The 23,006-nt window shown below is 44.8% G+C and overlaps 1 protein-coding gene across 1 annotated transcript; it reads right to left on the minus strand.

The window, feature by feature from the left end:
• Positions 1-134: 134 nt before the first annotated feature.
• On the minus strand, positions 135-22,639 carry QRICH1 (glutamine-rich 1). Its single transcript, XM_009076004.1, has 10 exons — positions 22,579-22,639; positions 18,526-18,855; positions 9,543-10,568; positions 6,203-6,380; positions 5,431-5,585; positions 4,522-4,636; positions 3,065-3,173; positions 2,586-2,737; positions 1,843-1,933; positions 135-1,068 (listed from the first exon to the last, which is right to left on the minus strand). Exons 2-10 carry the CDS (start codon positions 18,832-18,834, stop codon positions 876-878), a joined length of 2,328 nt encoding a protein of 775 aa, XP_009074252.1. The 5' UTR covers positions 18,835-18,855; positions 22,579-22,639; the 3' UTR covers positions 135-875.
• Positions 22,640-23,006: the final 367 nt, after the last annotated feature.

Below are 23,006 nucleotides of genomic sequence, written 5' to 3' on the forward strand. Positions count from 1 at the left end.
GAAGTCCAGCGGAGTGGAGCTGGAAAGCACAAACAGGGATGAAAACAACCAGTTTGCATACTGATTTGTGTATAATGACCCCCCCACCCTCACAGCTCACTCTTCCCCAAATAAAGACACATTGTTCAATGGCATGTTGAAAAGACGTGCTCGTCATTCTTAATAAACAACTAGAGTAAGAATACATAAGAGAAACAGGGTGGTATCTTTATATGATACACAAGTGTATGTTACAAGAATTCCATCAGGCACAGAAGCCTCAAGGTTTAAGGCCTCAATGTTAGGCCAAAAAAGAAGAGTGTGGTAAAGTTTGTACTTTTAACATCTAAAAATGTCACTTAAAGGTCTGAATAGAAATTGTTGGTTTGTTTGTTTTTTTTATAAATCATAATTGCAGTTCACTCTCTCCTCTTCCTTCCAAGATAACAGCAAATTAACGTCCAAGCACAAGAAAAGAAGATGCCTGCCTCTCCTCCACTGGCTGAGCAGGTCCATCCATCATTCTGTGCCCTCAAGGCTGCACGTGCTCCAAGGAGACAGAGGCCCCAGCCAACCAGGCCAATCCTGTAGTTCGTTTTCTACATCATAAAAAAAAAAAACCCAGAGTCAACCAGCAGCTTTCCACAGCTCCCAGCTCGCAGGGGATATGCAGCCTCCAGTGGTTCCAACAGTTTGGTGTTTTGGGTAGGATACACAATGGGTAGGTTTTCCTTTAGATTCTTTTAAAGAGAAGAAGCCTAAAAGGGCTTCATAACTACACCAATAAAAAACCAAAAACTTAGGCATCTCCTTTAGTGTAAAAGTCTGTACAATTTATCTTTGCTTGTCCCTCCCCCATCACCCCTCCCCACCCCTTCTGAGCCACGAAGGATGCCTTAGTGCATGGTGCTGGCATTAGCCACGGCAAGAGCTTCCTGAATCTCTCGTATCACCAGGATCCGGGTGAGCATCTGCTCCATCTGCTCTCGGCTGATCGGCTGGATGGAATACCAGATAGGGCTGTTGGGGGCCACCACCGGCTCCGGTGTCAAGTAAAACGTGTCATTCCGGCCTTTCACACTCTGGGGGCTGTGTGAAGAAGATCAGAAATAACCAGACTAACAGAATGTCCTGGAAGGGAGAGACCACCGCTCTCCTCAGTCCAGGCCTCACAAATCCTGACAGTGAACGTCTGGCTGATGATACATGAAGGTACAAAGTTACACCCAGGGGCAACATTGGTCCCAAAGCTTTTAGGCCATGCTTAGGTTAAAAAGCCATGGGGATGGCTACAATAAAGCAATTTTGATTTCACACTGGGTAAGTGTAACACACACATGGCTCTAGAGGTCTTTCAGAGTGAAGCAAGGATGGGGTATTTTCACATTCAGGCTAGCTGCAGACCCATCTGTGCAGAGGAGCCCTTACATTAATTATCAGAATCATCATAATTTAGAAGCAAGTCCTTTGAGGCTTCCTCAATCTCCACAGCAAGTCCTCATTTTGATTCAGAAACTGATTTGAATAGGACCCTAATCTAATTTCCAGTAGTGAATGTTTCCAGATGACTTGCTTACAACACCCAGGCAGAACAGCAAGCTCATGCCAACACAGCAAACCTCCAGGTATTAGATGAAGTGCAGCCAGTTCACAAATCAGGATTTGCCTCTTTTAAATAAATAAAAGTTCAACTTATGTGCCATCACAGTAAAACCCACACTCTCACAGCAACACCCCTCTCCATTTAAGTAAATTTATGCAGCCACAGAAACTGTGCCAGCAGTAACACAGCCCTGAAATCCAGGCCAGCTGCAGGATGCAGCTCCACAGGCACACAAGACACACACAGACAGGAGCTCTCACCATTTGAAGAGGTAGAAGTCATACAGCTTTATGGGACACCTCAGGGGGTTCTCTGGATTCTCAGTCTGCTCTGCATACATGTCATCTGTAACTACAAACCAGCCCCCCAGAAGACAGTCAGACACTGTGTAAGTACAGCACCCTGAGCAGTACCATACAGCCTCTGCAGCACCTTGTCACCAGGCAAGAGACATATGGCTGTTCCAGGGCAGAGGCACCTGGATATAAACACTCAAAGCATTATATGGAGAGCTTGCTTTATCCCAAGGCTCCTGAAGGTCACAACCCATCCATATCCTTCTTTCCATTTTTCCCTCAACCAGTGTCCAAAATGAGGGAAATCTCACTACTAGATGCCTTAGTAAATCCTGTGCTTTTAAGAGGTCTCACACAGGGATTCTGTATAGCTTCACATGAACCAAAAGAAGCTCTTCCAAAGAATTTTCTCCTTCTGTACATAAGCATTTCCACCCACTAGCCCCTTTACCAATAAAACCCCAAAAGTAACAGAAAGGTTATCCTCATTTCTTGATGAGTTCCACATGCCTCAGGTAAGGTATGTCTCCAGGTTTATGATTAAAAGGTACTCTGCCATCCTGGTCAGAATACACAGGAAACTCATACAGCTAGGCTGAAGGTAACTGGTAGAGCCTTGGGTTCCCTACCTGCACACATCTCCAGGTTCATCCACTTCCTTCAAGCCCAGTAAGTAAATATTCCCAAAGAAAACTCCTAGACACTACCTTTTTGTCCTGTCTGGTGCATGCCTGGAGCCTTCATATAGCGGATACTCGTGCTTTTGTCCTTGGGATTAGAAGGGTTCTTCTTGGTCTGCCTCAGCACCTTGGAGAAGGCCAGCTTCATGTGCTGGTCTACTGTTTTCAACAGGAAGTATCTGAGCAGCAGGAAGAGAAGACAGAACATTCAGAGGCAAGTAAAGGACACAGTCACAAAAGCAAGGCAGTTATCTTTAGTCATCATGAGCCACTGAGTAAAAGACTTTTCCAGCAGCAAAGCATTCAACAGCCACAAGTTCAGTTTCCCCTCTGCTAGCACACTTCCTTGCCATACTGCTCTGCCTGATGGGCTGCAAGCAGGCTCTCTGTGCAACCACTCAAACTCGTGATTCTGCCCTGATCCAGTGCAGCAGTTTCCCACCAGCCTTGTCAAGGTGTCTGAAGTTCTTTCATTCCTCAAGATTCCCAAAGACCTAAGTACTTACTTTGTATTAAAAAACATCAGCGTAGTGAGCAAGGTGGAAGGGGAGTGAGCTCCAAGCTGCTTACACTCCCACAGCATCTCTTCTGTTACGTGACTGGAGAGGATGTAACCTGCAATAACCAGAAGTCAGCATCACGCCAAGAGACAGACACAGCATGAACACAGGCAGCATTCTATAGTCTGCAAGTATTGGAGGGCATAGGAATCTTAAGGGAAGGAGAAGGAGGAGATTCTCACTGATGTCAAGATTCACTGCTGTGCAAATAACTAAGTAGCAGGTACAGTTAGGAAACACTTGTATACGTACATCAACCTCTAGCTGCGGAGGGTATTCTTCTGCAACACACCTATACATCCCAGCCCAGAGAGAAAGAAATATGCACTTAAACAGCTTTCAATTAATGGCTTGACTCTAATGCAGATGCTCTTAATCCAATAATATGTGAGAGCAGACAGCCCAGTGTAACAAATCAGCTCTTGGCCCTGTGTGCAGCTTTAGTCAGCACACAGTGCCAAGTGATGTATTTGGACACATGAGTAATCCTTTGATTCTCAGACTTTTTTTCCCTTTGTGCAGAAGAGAAACACTACACTCCAAATACACAGATAAACAAAAAACAGAGAGCAGCATGAACTCCAGGGCTTGTGGAATGACAAAGCACAGATAAAACAGAGTGAAAACAAAAGGATTCCAAAACTCACTGTGCTACTTAGCTATCTAACATCTAACCTGGCCTGTAACATCAGCTACTCTTCTGAACACATGCAATAGGTTCTTCACTGATGTCCAGCCTGGCCAAAGGGAATGAAGCAATGAGAAACCAGCTTTCCATGCTCCGAAAATGCAGTCCTTAAATTTACTTCTCATACACAACTCTGCCCAAATCTGTCTTTTCTGGAACTGCTCCCCCAGCCCTGCTGCCATCGTCTCCTACACCAGAGGTTGAGCTGCAATTGATTGCACTGGAGGTGCTGCAATCACTCATGATTTTTTCTAACCACTCATTGTTTCTCCCTTAGACACTCAGTTGGTCCTGCAGACAGTATCCATCTGGCTACATGGCACCATGACAGTGCTGTATTATCTCCCAAAGTAACAATACATTTTAGAGGCAAGATGTATGAGCACTTCAGACGAGGAAGCTTGACTCAAATGAAGGATCAGCTGGTTTCCAAGTGAGCCAATGTCATGACACTACAAAATCCCAACAATCTGCCTTCTGATGGGTGACAAGTGATAAACAAATAATGCTCAACAACAATCAGGGCTAGAGCCTGACAAGTGCAGCAACCTCAGCATTCACTGCAGACACATTTTTCTCCCTGACCAGCACAAGCTGTTCCAGGGACATTAAACACTTCAAAAGGGTTTCCATTCAGACTACACTCATGCTGTAGGTTCAGTTTAAACATTCCAAACTTTGGACGGTTTAAAAGTTCTTAAACAAAAGTCCTTACCAAGAGGGGAAACACGGGGCTGTATGTCCTTGAGCACTTCATGCAGCCACTCAGTGAACCGAATATAGTAGAGATCTGAGAAGATGTCATCGACTCTGCCGTTTTCAAAGAGATACTGCAAGAGATTCACAGCACAGTCCAGTACAGTGGGAGCCACTGTGTTCCTCACACCAGGCTTTATCCTAAGGGCCCACATACTCTGCTACTTAAGCATTTTACAGCACAGCACTGAAGACTAATAGATGCTACTTGCAAGAGTGAGGACCTTGCACCAAGGCCAGTATTGGGCAGGTCATCTCAGTTACTATCACGGGAATGCCAAGACAGAAAAAGGAAAAATCATCTTACAAAGTAAAGCTGATTGGATTTCACCTTTTACTTCAGGAGTGTTCACTACAAGTTATTTCACGTGACTCTCCTTCGGACACTACTTCTTTAGGTTAATGACAGAGATGCTCAATTCCCCTGCCAGAGTTGAGCTCTGTTCCTGCAGCTTTCCCAGAAACACACTAACATTACCAGCTCAGACTTTCCATACCACACACAGCTAAGTGCTTGCCTGTTACAAATTCAACTAGATTAGGTTTTGATATTGACTTCTTCAAACATTGTCCAACCACTCTCCACCCACCAAAAAAAATAAAAGGATTTATTATTCTCACCATGATACCAAACTCATTTATTAACTATTCTTCACCAACCTGACCTGTAGGTGAAAGCATTGCTGTGTACTAGTGACAAGTCATCTGAGGTTTTGGGGGTTTTTTTTAAGCAGAGAGACTTTTTTCCTATGAAATTATCTGGAAGCTTAATAGAAGCCACAGACTCAATTTTTTAGAACCAAGAGTCCTCCCTACACATGCTGACAACATGCACAGCTCTGTGGCATGGACAGCTGTCCTGCCCTACCTTCTGAATACACAGGAAGATATAGTAGAGCACATCTGGATCATAGGGTTCACCATCACCATTTCGAGCTTCTCGTGTCATTAAGCACAGACCATAATTCAGCTCAGCCACAGCTGAAGAGATGAGATCTTCCTGGAACCTCAGCAGCTGACGCCCTGGAAAAATGAAGCAAAGCTGTATTATTTAATACAAGGTCATATTGTTTCCCAGTATTAAAGGAATGATTTCCCATATCTCCAGCTTTGCCATTCTATCTGGCAGGTCCAGTACTACCTCATTCCCCCAGTATAATAAAGCAAGCTGAAATAAATCAAGATTTTAGGCTGTCAGATCTACTAGAAGATAAAATGGCAAAGAGTTTCACAGAACATCCTCTGCCCTACCAAATGCATGACTACTGCCTTCCTTTACCATGTCCACAATGAAATGCTGCCCTGCAGCAACAGGAAAGCAGCAACTCCATGACTGCTCTACCAGCCTGGGCAGCACTCACAGCCAGTTTGTCCATGCATCACAGTCATGCAGTGCCCTTTCCTACTCCTATCAGCCTAGTGCTCAAGACAGCTCAGCACAGAGCTCATACTTCCCTTGGAACATGTCCTGTGGCAGTGAGAGTAGACAATAATCAGTGCTGAAGAGTAAAACAAAGTTCAAATTTAAAAACAATCACTGATTAAACAAAGGTGTTTTCCAGAGCAGTAAACAGCTAACATTTTAGTCATTCCTAACCCTACTTGAAAGGAAACAAAGGCAATGCTTTCATGCCACTTACTTCCAATAGGTGCTAGCCTATTTTGGGCTTCTTTTTCCAGCTCTGCATTCTTGGTCTGTGCCCAGCTCTTCCACACTTCAAGACCTTCCTCTGGCTTCAGAGAGTTTGGAAGTAGAAGTTCAGGTGAAGTCTGTGGCTGTGGCTGTGGTTCAACTTCAGCAACCTGAACAGTTTGAGCCTATGAAACAAAACACTTAGGTTTATACACACACTTTCAATATGCAACAGCTGGGATAAAACCCAAGCAATCCACAGTACCTCTATCCCCAGGATACCAGCCTTCTGCAACACTCCTCTCTAACAAATTCATCCAAGGAATGCAACTTTTGCTACCCAACCTGAATTGCAGCTCACAACAGAGTATTCCAAGAATAGTTTTAGTTTGAATGGACAGATCTACTTCAGCTAACTCGTCACTCTGAACCATTACTGAAGTCTATCACCTTACTACAAGAGCAGCTCACAGCCCCTTGCAGACACAGCAGCTGGAGGGATCACCAGCCCCTGGCAGGAAAGGACAGGAAGGTGCCATCAGCTTTACTAACCACTGCTCTACCAAACCCAGACTGCCCAGACTGTCACATGCTCTATGCTGCTAGTATCCCTCCCAAGTCAGGCTCTCTTCACTATGCAGAACACAACAGGCAGACAGAACAAATACACTGTTCTTATCATCAATGACAGATAAGATTCATTCATTTGTAAGAGGTATAAAGCAATGGGACTAGAGCACCAGCATTAAAACACCAATTCAGTTGCAATGCAATGCTGTCAAAATGCCACACACTGCTAATGAGGACTAGCTACTATTGTGTGGAAAGTGATTGTATGATCTACTACCAACCTAAAGCATCTCCAGACCCTTTGGAGTTTACTTTGCAGCAAGACCTTAGGTCACCAAGAATTACCACCTCAAACTGAAACTTATTCATCAGGCAAGCAATGGCACAAATCCAAAACCAGCAGTGAGCCCTCCAGCTGCACCCTGCATTCTTCACTGCAGCTTCTCAATTCCATGCCACAGAAAGCCTCATGGGTACCTGACTTAAGGGCTTTACAGACCTTAGTCAAACTCTCTGGCACCCTGAATGTTAGAGATAGTGATTCTTGTACCAAAACAGTTTTGCTTTCTCCTTCTTAAGAGCTACTCCAAAAAACAGCTTCTCCTTTGATATCGCCAGTGTCAATCATCAGTGAAAGTTGCTCTGACAGTACTAGAGACCATAAAAAATAGCACAGAGACTTTTAATACCTGTACCTTAAAAAACATCAGCTTAAGAGGCAAAGTCTCCTCAGGTCAGACTGGAGCTTTCTGGCTGCCTCTGATTGGTTTTTAATTTTCTGCATCAGCTCTTAATAGCTTTTTGCTTATCAGACCCTGCAGCAGCAGCAGCAGACTGTAGCACAGCTGCAGAGGGACTGACTGAAAGGGCCCAGCTTGAGTCAAGGCAGATGGCGACAAAGCTTAAGCTGTGCAGCCCCTGCCTGAGAGAGGACAGAGTCCAAGGGTGAACTGACACCTTTGCAGGAGCCTCTCCTCTCCTCCAGAGTGCTGCCCCATTACTCTCGCAGAGCTGAAAGCTTTCCAGAGCCAAACCCCTGTCAGCCCAACCCAAGGGACAGTCTTCTGCCCTCACCTCACAGCACTTTGTCCAGTGTGAAGGCTGAGCACAGGCTGGAGGTAATTTCCTGAACTGACAGTTGCTTCTTAACTGACTTAGATATTTCACAAATAAAAATGAGCAAAACATGCCAGAGGGCAGTGCAGGGCAGGCAGCAAATTCCTTCTTGGTTTGGAAGTTTAGACATTGACCTATAGGAGCTTTATTGCCCTCTTAGAGGAAGAGCACATTCTTCCTGGAATTGCCTCTGTATTTAGGGGTGTATGCCACACCCTGCACTCTACAGAACTGGGACCTGAAAACTGTCTGACACCCAAGAATTGCAGACCACTGTACACACAAATACTTGTAAAGCTTCTGCTGATGCAGTGTAACCACTGAAGAAATTATGGAGCTAATACCTCCTGAAGGATCCCAAGAATGTGGTTCATGTTCTTAAAAGACCCTAGAATAAGTCTAAAAATGCTATTTAGGAGAAAAGCTAAAAACATTCCATCAATTTAGTTTGCTTAAGCAACTGAAAGTGATGAAGTGATCTCTGAATTATCAATCAAGGAAAGAGATGAGCTACAGAAGGTTCTTTGGACATGACAAAACAAAAAAAAAAAACAAATAACCCCACAATCCCCCGTGCATTACAAGACCCACAAGCTGTAGCTTAAAGCAAAGGTTTATAAAACAGGGCATCCACCACCTGAAAGCTGTCTACAGCTGTAGGGAACCCTTTTTGGCAGAGACCTTGGTAGGCTATAGCCTACGATCAACTCTGAAAGGATCAGACATGACTACAGAAAGTAATGCTCCTTGTCTCGGTGCTTACTGATAAAGCAGAGGGCATATATGCCTTTATAAAGCCAACAGTGTTATTTATAAACTGGAAGGAATTTATAACAACATTTATCCTAGCAGACTTGGGTATTTTTGTCCTCATTCCGTACAGCAAAAACAGGCTCTGGCAGATCAATCACTTTTCACTTTCTGGTAATAAAACACAAATTACACCCGTTTGCACATATAAGAGAGACAACCAATAGCTCTGGTTATTCAGGTTTTAAAAGCCAATCTATGGCTTGAAGTTAGCAACAAAGCCTTTAAAAAAAAGAGCAACGTATGTGGCTGCCACATTTGCCACAGACTGTGAAGGGGTTCTTACTTGCCACTGCTCACTCCTGTGCTCCTGCACACCAGGCATTTACCAGGAGCAGGACACAGTGTTACAGACAGTACACTTGATCCATGAGGCTTGCTCACAACTAGTCAGGTTTCAACACTTTACGTGAGCACTGGATCTGCCCTGGTCTCCACGTGCTGCATAACACAAAGTAACTGACAACTAGGTGACTAGTATATAATTGCATACCTTATTTGGCTGCAATTATCCCTGGCTGTCCTCTGCAACCCCTAGCACAGCTCAGAAGACTGCAGACCTCAGAACACCTGCTAGGAAGAAGCTGGCAACAAGCATGTATCTATTAATTTACACGAAGATCAAGACTGCATTATCCTCTGGGAAGTTTTGAATCCTATAATTACGTACCAACATTAACACATTGCAGTTTTACACCTGTCAGGAGTCAAATGCCCTATGTCACACCCAGGCTACTGGGACAGATGCATCTCTGCTTCCTAGATACCAGCTGTCGGCTGACACACTCCCTCTCCACAACATCTGCAAGCTGTTAATGACAGACTGAGACTAAGAAGCGGTTTTAACTTACTGAGCAAGTGACTTGTAGCTGCTGCTGCCCCTGCTCCTGGGGTGTGGGCTGCTGCTGCTGCTGCTGCTGCTGCTGTTGCGGGTCCCATATGTGCACCGTCTGCGCCGTGTTCTGGTATGTCCCTGCCACAGCCTGCACTGCCACTGGAATGTGGATGTTGCCATTCATAAACTGTGCTGGAAAGATGGAATTAGCAAGAGTCTGCACCACTTCCTCGTGAGAGTTCTTCACTACTGAAGTACTTCCCACCATCTTATCCTTGTCGTCTTCCAGCTTCACAGTAGCCAGTGCCGTGGGCGAGCCGCTGACGTGGACAGCGTTGTAGGCCTCCTGAGGGATGGCAATGTGGGTGATGTTCTGCTGCTGAAGGTCACCACGCGGCTGAGCGGAGTAAACGGGGATGGTCCAAGTCTCTCCAGTGGGGCTAGTAATGGTCCCAGTGGCACTGTACAGGTGGGCACTGTCCACTGTTAACAAGTCTGGCCTTAAAGAGACGTAACTTTGCTGCTGGCCCTGAGGAATGGCCAGCACTGTGGCAACCGGCTGCCCCGAAATAGCGTACGATACAGTAATAGGCATATCCACTTTACGCTTCTTCACTGGCTGCAGGACACTCGCGGAGCTGATCCGCCGCTCTCCCGCTCGTGGGGAGCCTTGTTGAGAAGGTGGAGGTGACAATGCCCCGACTGTTTGGATCTGTATCTGCTGGCCACCAGTAATGGCCTGTCCCGCCACAAGTTGGGCCTGGATCTGCTGGTGTTGTATGTGTTCCTCCTGTAGCTCCGCAGCCTGGATCTGTTGGGCAGTCTGCACATGCTGCACTTGGATCTGAGCTGCCTGCAGCTGCGATGGGCTGGGGCTCTGAAGAGACTGACTCTGTATTGTCTGGGATGCCTGCTGCTGTGCCTGGCCTTGGATCTGAACCTGGACCTGTATTGGCTGCTCCGAAGCCTGATGGACAGTGAGCTGTGGAGAGAGCTGCTGGGCGGACACCTGCTGCGGTGACTGCTGCACCTGGACCTGAACCTGCAACGACACCAGTTCAGCAGTTAGGGATCAGCACCAGTGATTCAACAGAGATCTTCACCACTGAAGAGCTATGCTCAATTTTATGATTCCACATATTAATTCATTAGTAAAGATCCTGAGGAACATGAAACCAAGTTATTCTAGAAGTGCCTGGTTGATACCGGCAATACATTAGATGTGTTTGCTCAGCACTGCACGTGACCACACTTCCCAGCACAGACAGAACGGCGTGTGAGCTACATCTCCATCCTCAAAGCTCTGTGGGCTCAAGCCAACAGATTGCACCCCTGGAAACCAAGAGAGTCTTCAGAGCCATCTGCATTGCTAAAAGGTTATTTCAGCATAGGCCTGGCAATAGCAAGGCTTTAAGGTCACGCACATGACAATTGCAGGAGCTCACCTCATCCTTACCACGCTCGAAAGATTCTTTTACCACTTTCCACCCCACTCCCCAGACTGCTGCAGGATCACTTGCTGGTGACAGGCAGTAAGAAATATGGGTAAATCGAAACCAGCACTTGGCTCTTTCCACAGAAAGCACAGGAATATTACTTCGAAACCGATCGCTAATAATAACATGACACCAGCATGTGTCAACACACAAAGCTGTGAGTTCAGCCTCAATCCCTGTCATGCACTAAGGGTCAGCACTGCAGCATTTGTTTTTCAAACTTAGAAAGTATTTCTTTAGCAATGATAACTAAACCAAATTTTTTTATTATTTACTTATTCCATTTAATACCATTTATTGTCCAAACTACTCAGCTGTATTTTCTAGTTCATGCACTTACACAATGCTGAATAACACAGGCAAAATATGTTGACTTGATTCCAAACCAGTTCCTTCTGTTTTAGAGGGGAGAAAAAATAAATCACACCCTCTCACACCAATGCTCATTTGTCCAAGGTCTGTCACACTATCAAGCAGCAGACCTATAGCCAGGAGTCAGAGGTGGCCCCAGCACAAAGTTTAGGTCTCAGCAGCTTCACATCCCAGGCCTCAAACCCAACCCAGCTGCTATCTTCATTCCCAGGGCACCAAGTGAGGTCTGCTCTTCTTGTCCAGACACTTCTCCACTTTGTCCCTTCCGTTTGCACAGGCACTTTTTGTTGCATTTGCCTTGTCCTAGAAGCGATATCCCAGGTTCCCATGATCATCTGCTTCTCCAGGCTTCATTAACACCTTATCTTAAGGGAGGGAATTAATTACTCAACACCTCTCTCTGGAGCCAACACAGACTTGCTTAGTTGCAAAACTATGTCTTCCTACTCATGTTCTCTCACCTTTTTCTGCCTCACTTCATGGAGCTGGCCAAGCTAATGCAGCGTTTGCACAGAGATGCCACACCAGTTAGCCCGACAATGCCAAAGAGCACTACCAGGCAGGCCTGCACTGCATGGGCTCTCACTTCCCAACAGCACCCCCAACAAGCCTTCAAAAACATTAAGGGTTCATTTACAGCTAAGTAAGAGTTGCTAAGGAAAAAAGTGGAGCAGCAAAACGCACCACTTGCAGACCAGTTTTATAAGTCACCTCCTGTTAAGAATTAATCTATTTCCAGGAAGAACAGGGAATTGTGCAGGTTCCTGCTAGGAATTACGTGCAGTATACTGTAGTCCAGATGACGTGGACTCTATAATTTCCTGCAAGGTAACTAGAAACACGTGACCTTATGTCAGCATGACAGCTTAAAAAGCTGCATCAATGAGTGATTTGATCAGGCACTTAATTGAAAAAGATGAAGTCACCTATGGGATGTTTCCTCAGTTCTATTTAATATCATACTGCCCTCCAGCACAAGTTCTGCCTTGGGCAAAGAGGCCCAAGCATGGATCCCAGGGAAGAATTCAGTTTAAGAAAGCCAGTTTCAATTACACCTCTAAGGCAAGTATTCTCCACAATATCCAAGTTCAAAAATCACTAACACAGTCCTTAGTATTAATTTAAGTCCTTGTTCAAATGATTACCTGCAAGGCAAAGGCCAAAGAGTGTACAAATTAAATGCATTACTGCACTGATATATTTTTAGTTTCACATGAGAAACATTTGCTTTATCTACTAGGATTGAAAAATCACAGAAAGAGATGAACATGTCATTTGTCCTGTACTTCTGCAGTGTTTTCAACATTTGAACAGGTTGACTGAGAGCACCTTAAAAATACCCCCAGCCTTCTTTCCATACAAAATTTTACATCACAGTTCCAGTTAGTGCTGTAACATAAAGACTTCTACTAGCAGTAAAAATTCGAAGTCTGCTCCTGCGCTGAAACAATTTTATCACACCAGCACCAACCTCCTCTGGGAAGCCTGTTACAATGTTTGACCACTCTCTTAGTAAAAAAATGCTTCCTAATGTCCAATCCGAACCACCCCTGGCACAACTCTGAACCATTAACCACTTCAGAGACTGAGCCTACAGTCTCCAAAAGTCACAGGCAACTTCCATCCCTTTCAGCAGATGAGCAGCCCTGCCCTGAGGCCCTACAATACTCCCCCAGGACTAAACCTAACTCCTACAGCTGGAATGTCTTGCTCCTGTTTTAGAGTTCACGCTGTTATTGTTACACACAAAGAATGTGTCCAGACCCAAACAAGACGAATAAGCCCAGAATCACTTGAAGCTCTCTGTGCTGCAAACTGCAGGCATTATGCTTCTGACTAGAGACTGCTCCTATTCAACAGGATACTGGAGCTCTACCTACCACACATTACACATCCCTTGTGAATTACACATCCATTTTTAACAACCATATCTTGCACTAGATCCCTCCCTATTTTCAAGTAGGTTGTACCCAGGAGTGCTACAAGCATTCATTTCAGACCTATAGACTTCAACCCAGTCTGAGACCAGAGCTTCTTGCACTGACCTCATTGTCCTTTTCAATGACAGAAAAAAAGTCAGACAAAGGATTACACTAAGCATCATCAGCAGATGACTTTTTAAAAGACTCTGTACAAAGGAGAATGTTTTAAATTTACAGGCCAAGACCAACAGGGAGGACTTTAAATCTTCACTTTACGCTGAAGATTAAAGCAAAAAACATGTTATGCTGGGAATTCCTGGGTTATACTGGTGCAAGAGAGGAACATACCAAGTTACCAGTACTGAAAAACTATTTATTGCCAGAAGTCTGGATCCAACAGCATGAAAAGAAACACTTCCCAGCAGGCTACCATCACACAGAGAAATGCCTTTTCACCGTAACATAGCTAGAAGTTGGATCAAGGACCAGCTGACTGGAGACTCAAAAGCATTAGAAACCAACCCAGTATCATAACAGGAGGGCAGAACTCCATTTTTAAGATTCCCTTAAAGAAATCTGTCACACCAAGCTCAAAAACCTACTCTATGCGGCACCAAGCACGTGCAAAGAGAAAGTAAGTAACTGCACGAGCGTGAGAACAGCTGAAGCCTGGCTGCCAAAAGTTTTTTTTCCTCATTGTGGACAGACAAACTTTCAAGTAGGATCATAACATGTCTGCCCTGCACAGATTCTCTGCCCAACAAGGAATCAGACTGCAGAACTGCAAATCTGAAACAATTCAGCTGAGATTTTCTTTGCTTGGTAATTCTTTCATCTGCAGACTTACTGGATTACCTAATATATCCAAAAACCTAACTCCAAATGAGCACATATACCTTTTTCCTGCATGGATTTTTGGATATCTAGCTTGCCCTGGAGCATCTGACAGGCTCTTATGCGCCTGTTTTCAAACAGATCTTGGTTTCTGAAGCTACATTTACACTAGCAAGTAGTGATACACACCAAGAGCAGACCTTCAGAGCAAGACTGATGACCTACTAACACGTCCACACTATATATTTCAGAAGACTATTTAAAACTTAGGTCTAGTCTTGTCCACTAGCCAAATTTGACGAACACAGAGACACAAGACTGCATCTTACAGCTTAGTTTCATCTGAAGGGAGCCCCAAATGACAGGCTCCAAACCTACAAGAGGTAAGAGGGGCAGGCAGCAAACTTAACTGCAGGAAGTACACTCCAAATCCCCCCCAGAAGTAAGGTGAGTGCATCTCAAACTTCCCACATGGAGTCAAACACTTGGACAAAAAGTTAGTGAGAAGCATGAGAAGAGCACTCTCAATTTTATAGCACAATTTAAGGACAGAAGGCTTAAAAGACACTTCCTGCAACAATAGTCCTGGAGTCCAGCACCAGAACTAACACCGTAACAAAGAGTTCCCTCTAATGTCACACCAGACAGTGCACAGGCAAGTGCAAAACAGACCTGAAGCACAGAGTAGGTGAAAAGACTGATCAGTGGAGCAGCAGGAAATGTTGGAACTTGTTATTTAACTGCTTTACAGGAAGTGCTTTGCTATCTAAGTAAACAAGGTCTCCAGGAAGGGTACAAGTGAGCTTTACAGAACAACTGCCAGACAGATTCTCACTCCAGGTTTTCCCTCTGCTCATTCATCAACGTCAGAGAGAGAATTCCATCAGCCAAATTAGGCCTTGGGTGTGTTTGAAAAGTTACACTATCAAGATCATGCTGTCAAACTGTACACTGGGGGGGATTTGGGCCTAAGACAGTTAGAACACATAAAGGAAACCCAGCTTATCTCTCCAACAGATGCCTGCTGGCACATACAAGTAGGTGCTACCTTGAAAACATCATTCTTGGCTATAATCACTCTTTGGAGTGTCCCCCTCAGCCCTAGCAATGCTGATTAATACACCAGCCTCATATTGGCATGCTTTTCAAAAGGTAAGCAAACAGGAGCTCTACACCTCCAAGCTAAACTTCAAACTCAGGATAGGGGCAGGGGGAAGCTACACCCATCAGAAGCAAAGGAAAGATGCAATCTGTGCACCATCAGATGTAAGGCTTTTTTCTAAGCTATTTAAGGTCATCTTTCTCTGCCTTGTGTCATCAATAATGTCCAGTTCCCTATAATGGTCTGAAGTCACAGAATAGACTGGGGGAAGGCAGACAAAGCTGAACAGTAAACACAAAGCAATTAGAAAGGCTTAGCTGAAAGGTATTTCACACAGGCATTTAACCATTCTCTATACAGTTCTGTAGTATTCTCTCATGCCCTGCTCAAGAAGCTCTTTCCATCTAAATATCAGACTGTTCATAAAAAGCTGAAACTGAGGATCTTCCCCACATGCAACCTAAGCAAAGGTACTTTGTCCTCTTTTCAGTTAAATCTTCTTGTGGAGGACGAAGAGGCACAAGAGGTTCACTGACCTCTGCAGAAATACCATACTGGGTAAGCAAGTCAGTGCTGACACCTCTGCTCACTGGCATCATCCATACAATGGCCTCAAGACACAGGACCAACTCTTTGTTAAGATCACTAATGGCACTGCAGTGACACTGGGCATGGAAGGATATCTGGGACACCTGACTGTGCACTGACTAGTGTATATAACCCAACAGTTGCATCCACTCAGCTGTTAAAACAAACATTTGGCAACTCTTTGTTGAACTTTTTAGGCAAGAAAACCTTAATGTGGCAACTTCTTCAAACAGGAAATATATTTTGCCAGAATAAATAAAAGCAGCAGTCACACACTGTCTTTGGTTATTCACAGCAAGGAAAATCTAGCATGAAACCTGAGAACTATCTTTATGATCCTAAGGTCACCAGCAGCACTTGCAAACATTGAGGCCACCTGACTGGTCATAATGTTAGTCACCTTCAGCAGCACTGTCACACTGCCAGGCATAAGCACAGTCATTCAAAGGGTCTTCCACTGATCTGCAATTGGATTAGCAAGAACTAAATAGATTATCAAGTCAAGCACCAGGTTGACATGAGTTTAATCAAAAGCTAAGAGGCTTCGGCAGATGACCAAAATTTGTCCTAATACAAGACAAGCAGTATTTTGGCAAAGGGAGCCAGCTGGAGCAGGTGCTCTGCTCTGCTGGAACACTGTCACTCTCAGAGCCACAACAAAATCCAGTTTTGTTCACACCCTGTGCACTGCCACTGCTGCTACAGTGACAGTCTTGAGACAACTGAACACTAAATCATGGCTTTAATATAAATCATGTCCTGATAAAAAGTAAAATCTTGAAAGACAGAAAAACCCTCTTGCAAAAGGGTAAGGACATTCTTGTCCACCCCATTCTTGTAGAAAAACTGCAAGATAATTCTGAGCTAGCTGTTCAAATACACCTGAGTCCATATGCACTGCTGATGCACAAAAGCTGCAGCCATAGCCGGTACCAGATGTGCCACCTAAATGTTCTGGGGGGTTGTAACACCCTGAAGTGAGCAGCAGGGTAGGCACACAAACGCTAATTATGATCCGTACTGACAGATGGGAAAGCAGGTATTTAAAAGCAGAGGCACATCAAAAACAAGGGGGGAGAGCTGACAATATGCTTCAGGAAAGTTGCTGAAACCTTGACTTTCATCAAGTATTTTTCATGTTCAGGGTGCAGCCATTCAGTTTAAAAAAACAGGAGCACGTCTCTGGCAGTAACTCTGTGCTTATTTTCAAGAAGGTCAGGTTATTTCTCTCTGGAACATATGATACATGACCTCCCTCCCTATCTCTGTTACTGGAAAACTTGCAAGGGTCAAGCCTGAACTTGAGTAGTTCTGAAAGGAGGCAGCAAGAGGGAAAAAAAGAGAGACCAAAAAAACCCCAAACCAAAACAAAGAGATTCCTTGTGACTTTTACAATTGGTTTGGGGACCTTCCACATCTTCCAGGCTGAGGCACCCAAAAGCCAACCCACCTAGTTCCACTACTGAAAAACAAAACTTCCCCCAGAAAACATGTTAGCTTGCAGAACCAAACCCACTGGTCAGTTCTAAGAGCCTCACACAGAGATCCAAGTCATGCTCGTGAGACCAGAGGCTTTTATTCTTCAAAAGCCTTTCACGACAAGTTACTGTAGGGCAACAGGTTACAGAAGTCCCAGTTAGGCATTCATTTCCTCAATAGAGAGAAATTGGAGACCAGTTACCAGTGAAGGAGGTAAGTTTGTCTTTGCTGTAGGACAAAAGCATGCAAGTGAGCTGTTAGCACAGGGCTACTGCACTGCAGCAAGTTCACACCACTTTATCTCCAGTCATTTGTGACTCCATACACTCATTTGTTGCAAAAGAACAGAGCTCACAGCTTTACATTCTACTACAGAAGGCAGAAAGATTCCTATCTGAAGTGTATCAGAATTACAGCTGTTGATAGTTCAGCTGTTTGGAAACACACCATAAGAAAACCTCAGTAAAACTCTTCAAATTACAAGCTGTGTCTGAGGACAACAGCAGTTAGCCTAAGTTATATCTTTGGGGATTTTTTCCTCTAGTGCTGGATTTGCTCTTTTAGTACTTTACAAAAACTACTGTAATACCTAATAAAAAAAAATAAAAATTAAGGTGACTCCTCCCACTATGCAAAGGGATAATCTACCTTGATGGATCTGCATCCTTAGAGCTCCTCTCCTGAAAGGTATCTTCCCCTGGTTCGTACATGACTCCCTTGCATTTCTCCCTCACTTAAAAGCCACTTCAAGAATGACAACTTTCAGAATGTCCAAGTAAAACCATTTAAAGATTCCTGATTTCATTTTAAAAAAAATCCTGAATGTGAGTTAGATCCCACAGCCACCCCAACCAACCAGAGTCAGACTGGCAAAGGGGTTGGTATTTATAGCAGCTTCACAGAGCACAAGGCTTTGGGGAGTTGTGTGCATGCCAAAACTGTCAACCCTTTCTCCAATAGGTGACACCACCCCATTGCTATGTCTGCTGCTCCTCCTATAGCAGGACTCAGTGCAGGCACAGTCAAAGGAAATTTACTACCAAATTCCTTAAATGAAAGGAAAACATTGCTGTTCTATATACAGTTAATTGGCTCTGCCTCTTACGTACTTGTCTGAGGCTTCAGGTTAGACAGCAGCTGGCTCTGAACACTGCTCCATGGGTTAGCAAGTCACATATACATTTAGAGATGATTTAAGATGCTTACCTGGACTTGCTGGGGTTGCTGAACCTGTATCTGCTGCTCTGGCTGAGTTTGCTGCTGGATACTGGTTGTCACAGGGCAAGCAAGTTCAAGCAAAGACCCAGCCACCTCTGTGCTGTCCGTGTAAATGCAGTTGCCGCCCTGCTGATACACCATTGTGGTGGTGGCTGTCTGCTGGAACTCCTGCAGAGCTTCCGGCCCCTTGGAAGCAAGGGAGTCCAGAAACTCCTTCATCCTGTGCTGAGGGATCGTTCGTGCCTTCACACGGATGTATTCTTCAAAGGAAATGGTGTTCTCCAGAGAATTATTCATATTGCAATGTCCTCAGGGTTCCTTAAGGAAAGAGAAAGTGAAAGTCTTAACTACAGCACTGCTTCAATGCAAGGATATTCCCAGCTCCAGTAACTAATTTCTCACACCAAGTACTGTATGAAAACTAGCAAACATGCACAGCCAGATGCCTGAGACAGATGCTTTAGTTTTATGAGGCATCTTGTGCTACTACACATTTCTCAGATTAACCCTTGGCAGCTCAGGGGAGTCTGAAGGATAACCAGGTGTGACTGTGGAACTATGCACAGAGCTCAGAGCCATGTAAACTCCTCTGGCTCTGTGCTTCACCCCAACCAGGCACGTCCCGTACTGAACAAATCCAGTCACACATTCAGTCAGTTTGCAGCATGCACTGTTAGGGAGAGGCTCAGGAATCAATATCTGTGGCCCTGCTCTGCAGCCACAGAGGGGAGAGCCAAGCAGTGTGTGCTATCAGGCCGTGCAGTTCTATTCTAGGCAACTAATGGGAAGCACAAGGGAAGAGCAACAGATGCAGCATTCAGCCCATTGCTGTTAGGACTAGGACAGCCTTATCGATTTGAACACTGCAAGCAAGAGGAGAGCACTGGAATCGAGAGACTCCTCAAACAGGGAACTACACACATGGAGAAGCAAAGCTCTGGAAATGACAAAGGCAGCAGCAACATCAGTTCTTGATCTCCTTTTAATATAGGAAGAAGTTAACATGAAACATGCCATGTATGAACACAAAAGAGGGACAGAAAAAGAAGTAAGACAATCAGGAAGGAAGTGAAAGCAAAGAAAAAACCAACAACAACAAAGACGACTCCACCTGAGAACACCAGAGAGCTCTAGGGTATGCTCTGACAGCATTCTTCTCTTATTGACTTATCTTGTCTAAACCCACAAATTGTTTTTGCAGTGAGTACACTGGTTGTATCTAAGGCACTAATTAGCCTTGATAAAGCATAAACAGATCTGAGCTGTAACACCACAAGATACTGAGACAGTTGTGAAAAGATGTGAAACAGCACAAGATTAGGAGTGGAAGAGGTGATTCAGCACTACCAGACCAAGCTGCATAAAGGGAAAAATGGACATACATCACTAAACGTACATTGTGGCTGCAGTTTTAAAGAGAACAGGTGCAAAAGCAGAACTTCAGGTATTCTTTTACCATGATTTAACAAAGAGGAGCCAAGGCAGAGATATGTGGTTGAACACAAGACTGCAAAAGGCTGTGTGAAAACTGGAGTTAGCTATAGGCTTTCCCTGGCACTTAAGCACACTCCAAGTCCAGCTCCAATCATCACCAAAACCTGAGAGAGCTGGAGCAAATGCTAACCCCTCTTTGCTGTTACGTGACAGTCTAAACACACAGGAGTTTCTGTTTACATGGAGGTTCATGGCTAGTGCATTGGACCAGGCTCACAGGAGAAAAGAATTAATATCAAAGGTAAGGGGAATACACATGAGGCAACTTGTGCTCTATCTATAGCCTCTGCAGTCATTAAGCTACATTTGTTGCTGTATGAGATTACTACAGAAAATAAGTCTTAAAACATGCAGCAATGTTTAGTAAAAAAGCAGCAGTTAACAGTGTTCACTAGACAAATCCAACAGCTCTGTGGATATCAGCACACAGAAGCTGCTGTAGAGCCCACAGCTGGGCAGAAAACAGTTCTCCTGCCTTTCAGAGACACTGATCTGACACATTTTCAGGCCAGCTCTGCATGATAGAGCCAGTAAGACTAGTCTCTCCTCCAGGAGCCACCCAAGAGTATTGTAGAGCACTACAGGACATGGTATCCCTTCTCCAGGTGACCATATGCCCAGGATGAATCCAAGGGAGAACATCATCATTAATGCATCCACGGTGACTCAGATAAGACCTACACCAGGCACATTCCAATGCATTTTTCATTCAACTCTAAGATGCTCTGTTACACACTCTGATGCTGGAAAACACTTTCAGCAATTAATTTGTCCCAGTTTTACACCTGGAACTTATAAGTATTTGACTTCACCACTAAAGTGAGGCTTTCAGAAGAGCATAATCATTTTTTATGTCCACCCTGAGGTGCACTAGCAGGTACAGCTTTGGGAGGGAACACTCTTCCAAGGAACAGCCCTCCAGGATGCCATGCTGGGATCCCAGATGTGAACACCACAGGTACTCTCCGAGATTACAGGCTGTCTGCTTAACCCAACGGGCTCACCTCTCCCCTCCCCTGCCTTCCCTGTTCCTGCATTGGTGCTTATTATGTTGTAAGGACTCAGGGAATAGCTATTCACCTTCTGTTAATCTTGTCAAAGGAGAGAGTAGGGAGGTCAGCAGGGCCACTGTTTCCAACAGCAGCTCTCCATTATCCCTCACTTTTACTCTTGGAACTCCAACCCTTCTGTCAGAAGCTGCTCACAGGTACATCACCTGCCTTCCCTGTTCCTGCATTGGTGCTTATTATGTTGTAAGGACTCAGGGAATAGCTATTCACCTTCTGTTAATCTTGTCAAAGGAGAGAGTAGGGAGGTCAGCAGGGCCACTGTTTCCAACAGCAGCTCTCCATTATCCCTCACTTTTACTCTTGGAACTCCAACCCTTCTGTCAGAAGCTGCTCACAGGTACATCATTCTCCTGCATAGCAGAGACCAGAAGCCACAAGAAACCCAGAAGCATAAGCAGCAGGCCCAAAGATGAAGGAGAGGTCCACCACCAAACCATCACCTCCCTCTTCTAACCACAAGGAAGCAGAACAAACACAGCATTAATTTCTTAGATACAAATCCTTGACCCTGCTCAGCTGTTCCATCTTAATTAGCTCTTGTTAGCATCAAAATCAAGAGCCTAGTAGGCCACTCTCCCTCTACTAGTAAATCTCCCTCTGTCACAAGCTGTCAGAAGGAATCTCTTTTCCTCTCTTACAGCATGGAATATAAATCTTTCTTTACATTAGCTTTAAGTTATCACACTGAGAGCCACTAATGCCTCAGTGAAACAGTCATCTGAGCCCCTGGAGCACTCCAAGTTACAGGCATGGATCAGAGCCTCACTGCACCACAAGGCATTTGTTCCTGCCCTGGAACAGCAGCAGGACCTTCCTTGGGGTTTCTCTACAGCTCTCCTACTCTGACAATCATAAAGGAGTTACAGACCCTGCAGGGAACAGCGCAGCTGGACTAAGCTTCTCCCAGAGCTGCTCCTGTCACTTTTAAGGCTGCTAAAAGCACTAAAGCACTCAGACCTGCACCTCACAAAACCCTACACAGCAGTGGAGCACCAGGACTGGAAGAAGATTCAGGAATGTTGTACTCCCAGAAACGTTACTAAAACCAAACCCACCTGCATTTATGACAGAAAACCTCTGTAAGGCTCCAGTGTGCATTCAACAGGCTTTCATAGGTCAGCACATGCAGCTTGTTGCTGCAGTCACCACTCTTACTGTCAGTTATTAAAACACGCTAATTTGTGCATTGCATTTACCCCACAGACACGTTAGAAACGGCAAACACCCACCCTCACTGCATCTCTGCAGCATGTTCTTCACACTGCATTTTAAAACCAAAGAAAGCTCAATGCCTGGATCCTTTTCTCAAATAAAAGGAGGTAACTCCTCTCTGTGCAGCACAACTGCATTTTTTCCAGGAAGTAAGTTCAGGAAACTCTTTGAAGATCATGAGCACATACGGTTAGTTGATAAAACTTAGACTGAGGTTACTGAAAACACACACACAACTTGCAGCATGTGGACAATCTGGACTCACCAGTCACCATGTTGCATGTATTTCTGCTGCTCTTGTCCTGAGCTCTTAGACTTGTAACGTTCTGGAGAAGACAGAACAAAGAAGCCCTTTCCATCCCCAGTTCCTCTTTCTTTATTAAACCCATTTAATTTTTAATATGTATTCCATTAAGACAAAAAAACAAATCATCGGGAAACAGAGATAGGATCACCCACGCAGCTATCAGCTCCTCCTGAGGAATTGCGAGATGCCCAATTCCTAACCATCAGATCCCTGAGCCTGGTGAATGTTACTGGGAAGGAGTGTGTGAGCACATCTGTCACCGGGCGCCGTGCAGGGCCGGCGACAGCGGAGTGACTGGCAGACAGAACTTAGAACAAGGCAGCAGCAGTGACCGTATCCAGACGTGCCCCTGCTCCCCCCGAAGTGTCCCCGGCACTGCCCCGGGA

The sequence above is a fragment of the Acanthisitta chloris genome, unplaced genomic scaffold (genome assembly GCF_000695815.1).
Source record: "Acanthisitta chloris isolate BGI_N310 unplaced genomic scaffold, ASM69581v1 scaffold42415, whole genome shotgun sequence".
In the NCBI taxonomy this organism is placed as follows: domain Eukaryota; kingdom Metazoa; phylum Chordata; class Aves; order Passeriformes; family Acanthisittidae; genus Acanthisitta; species Acanthisitta chloris.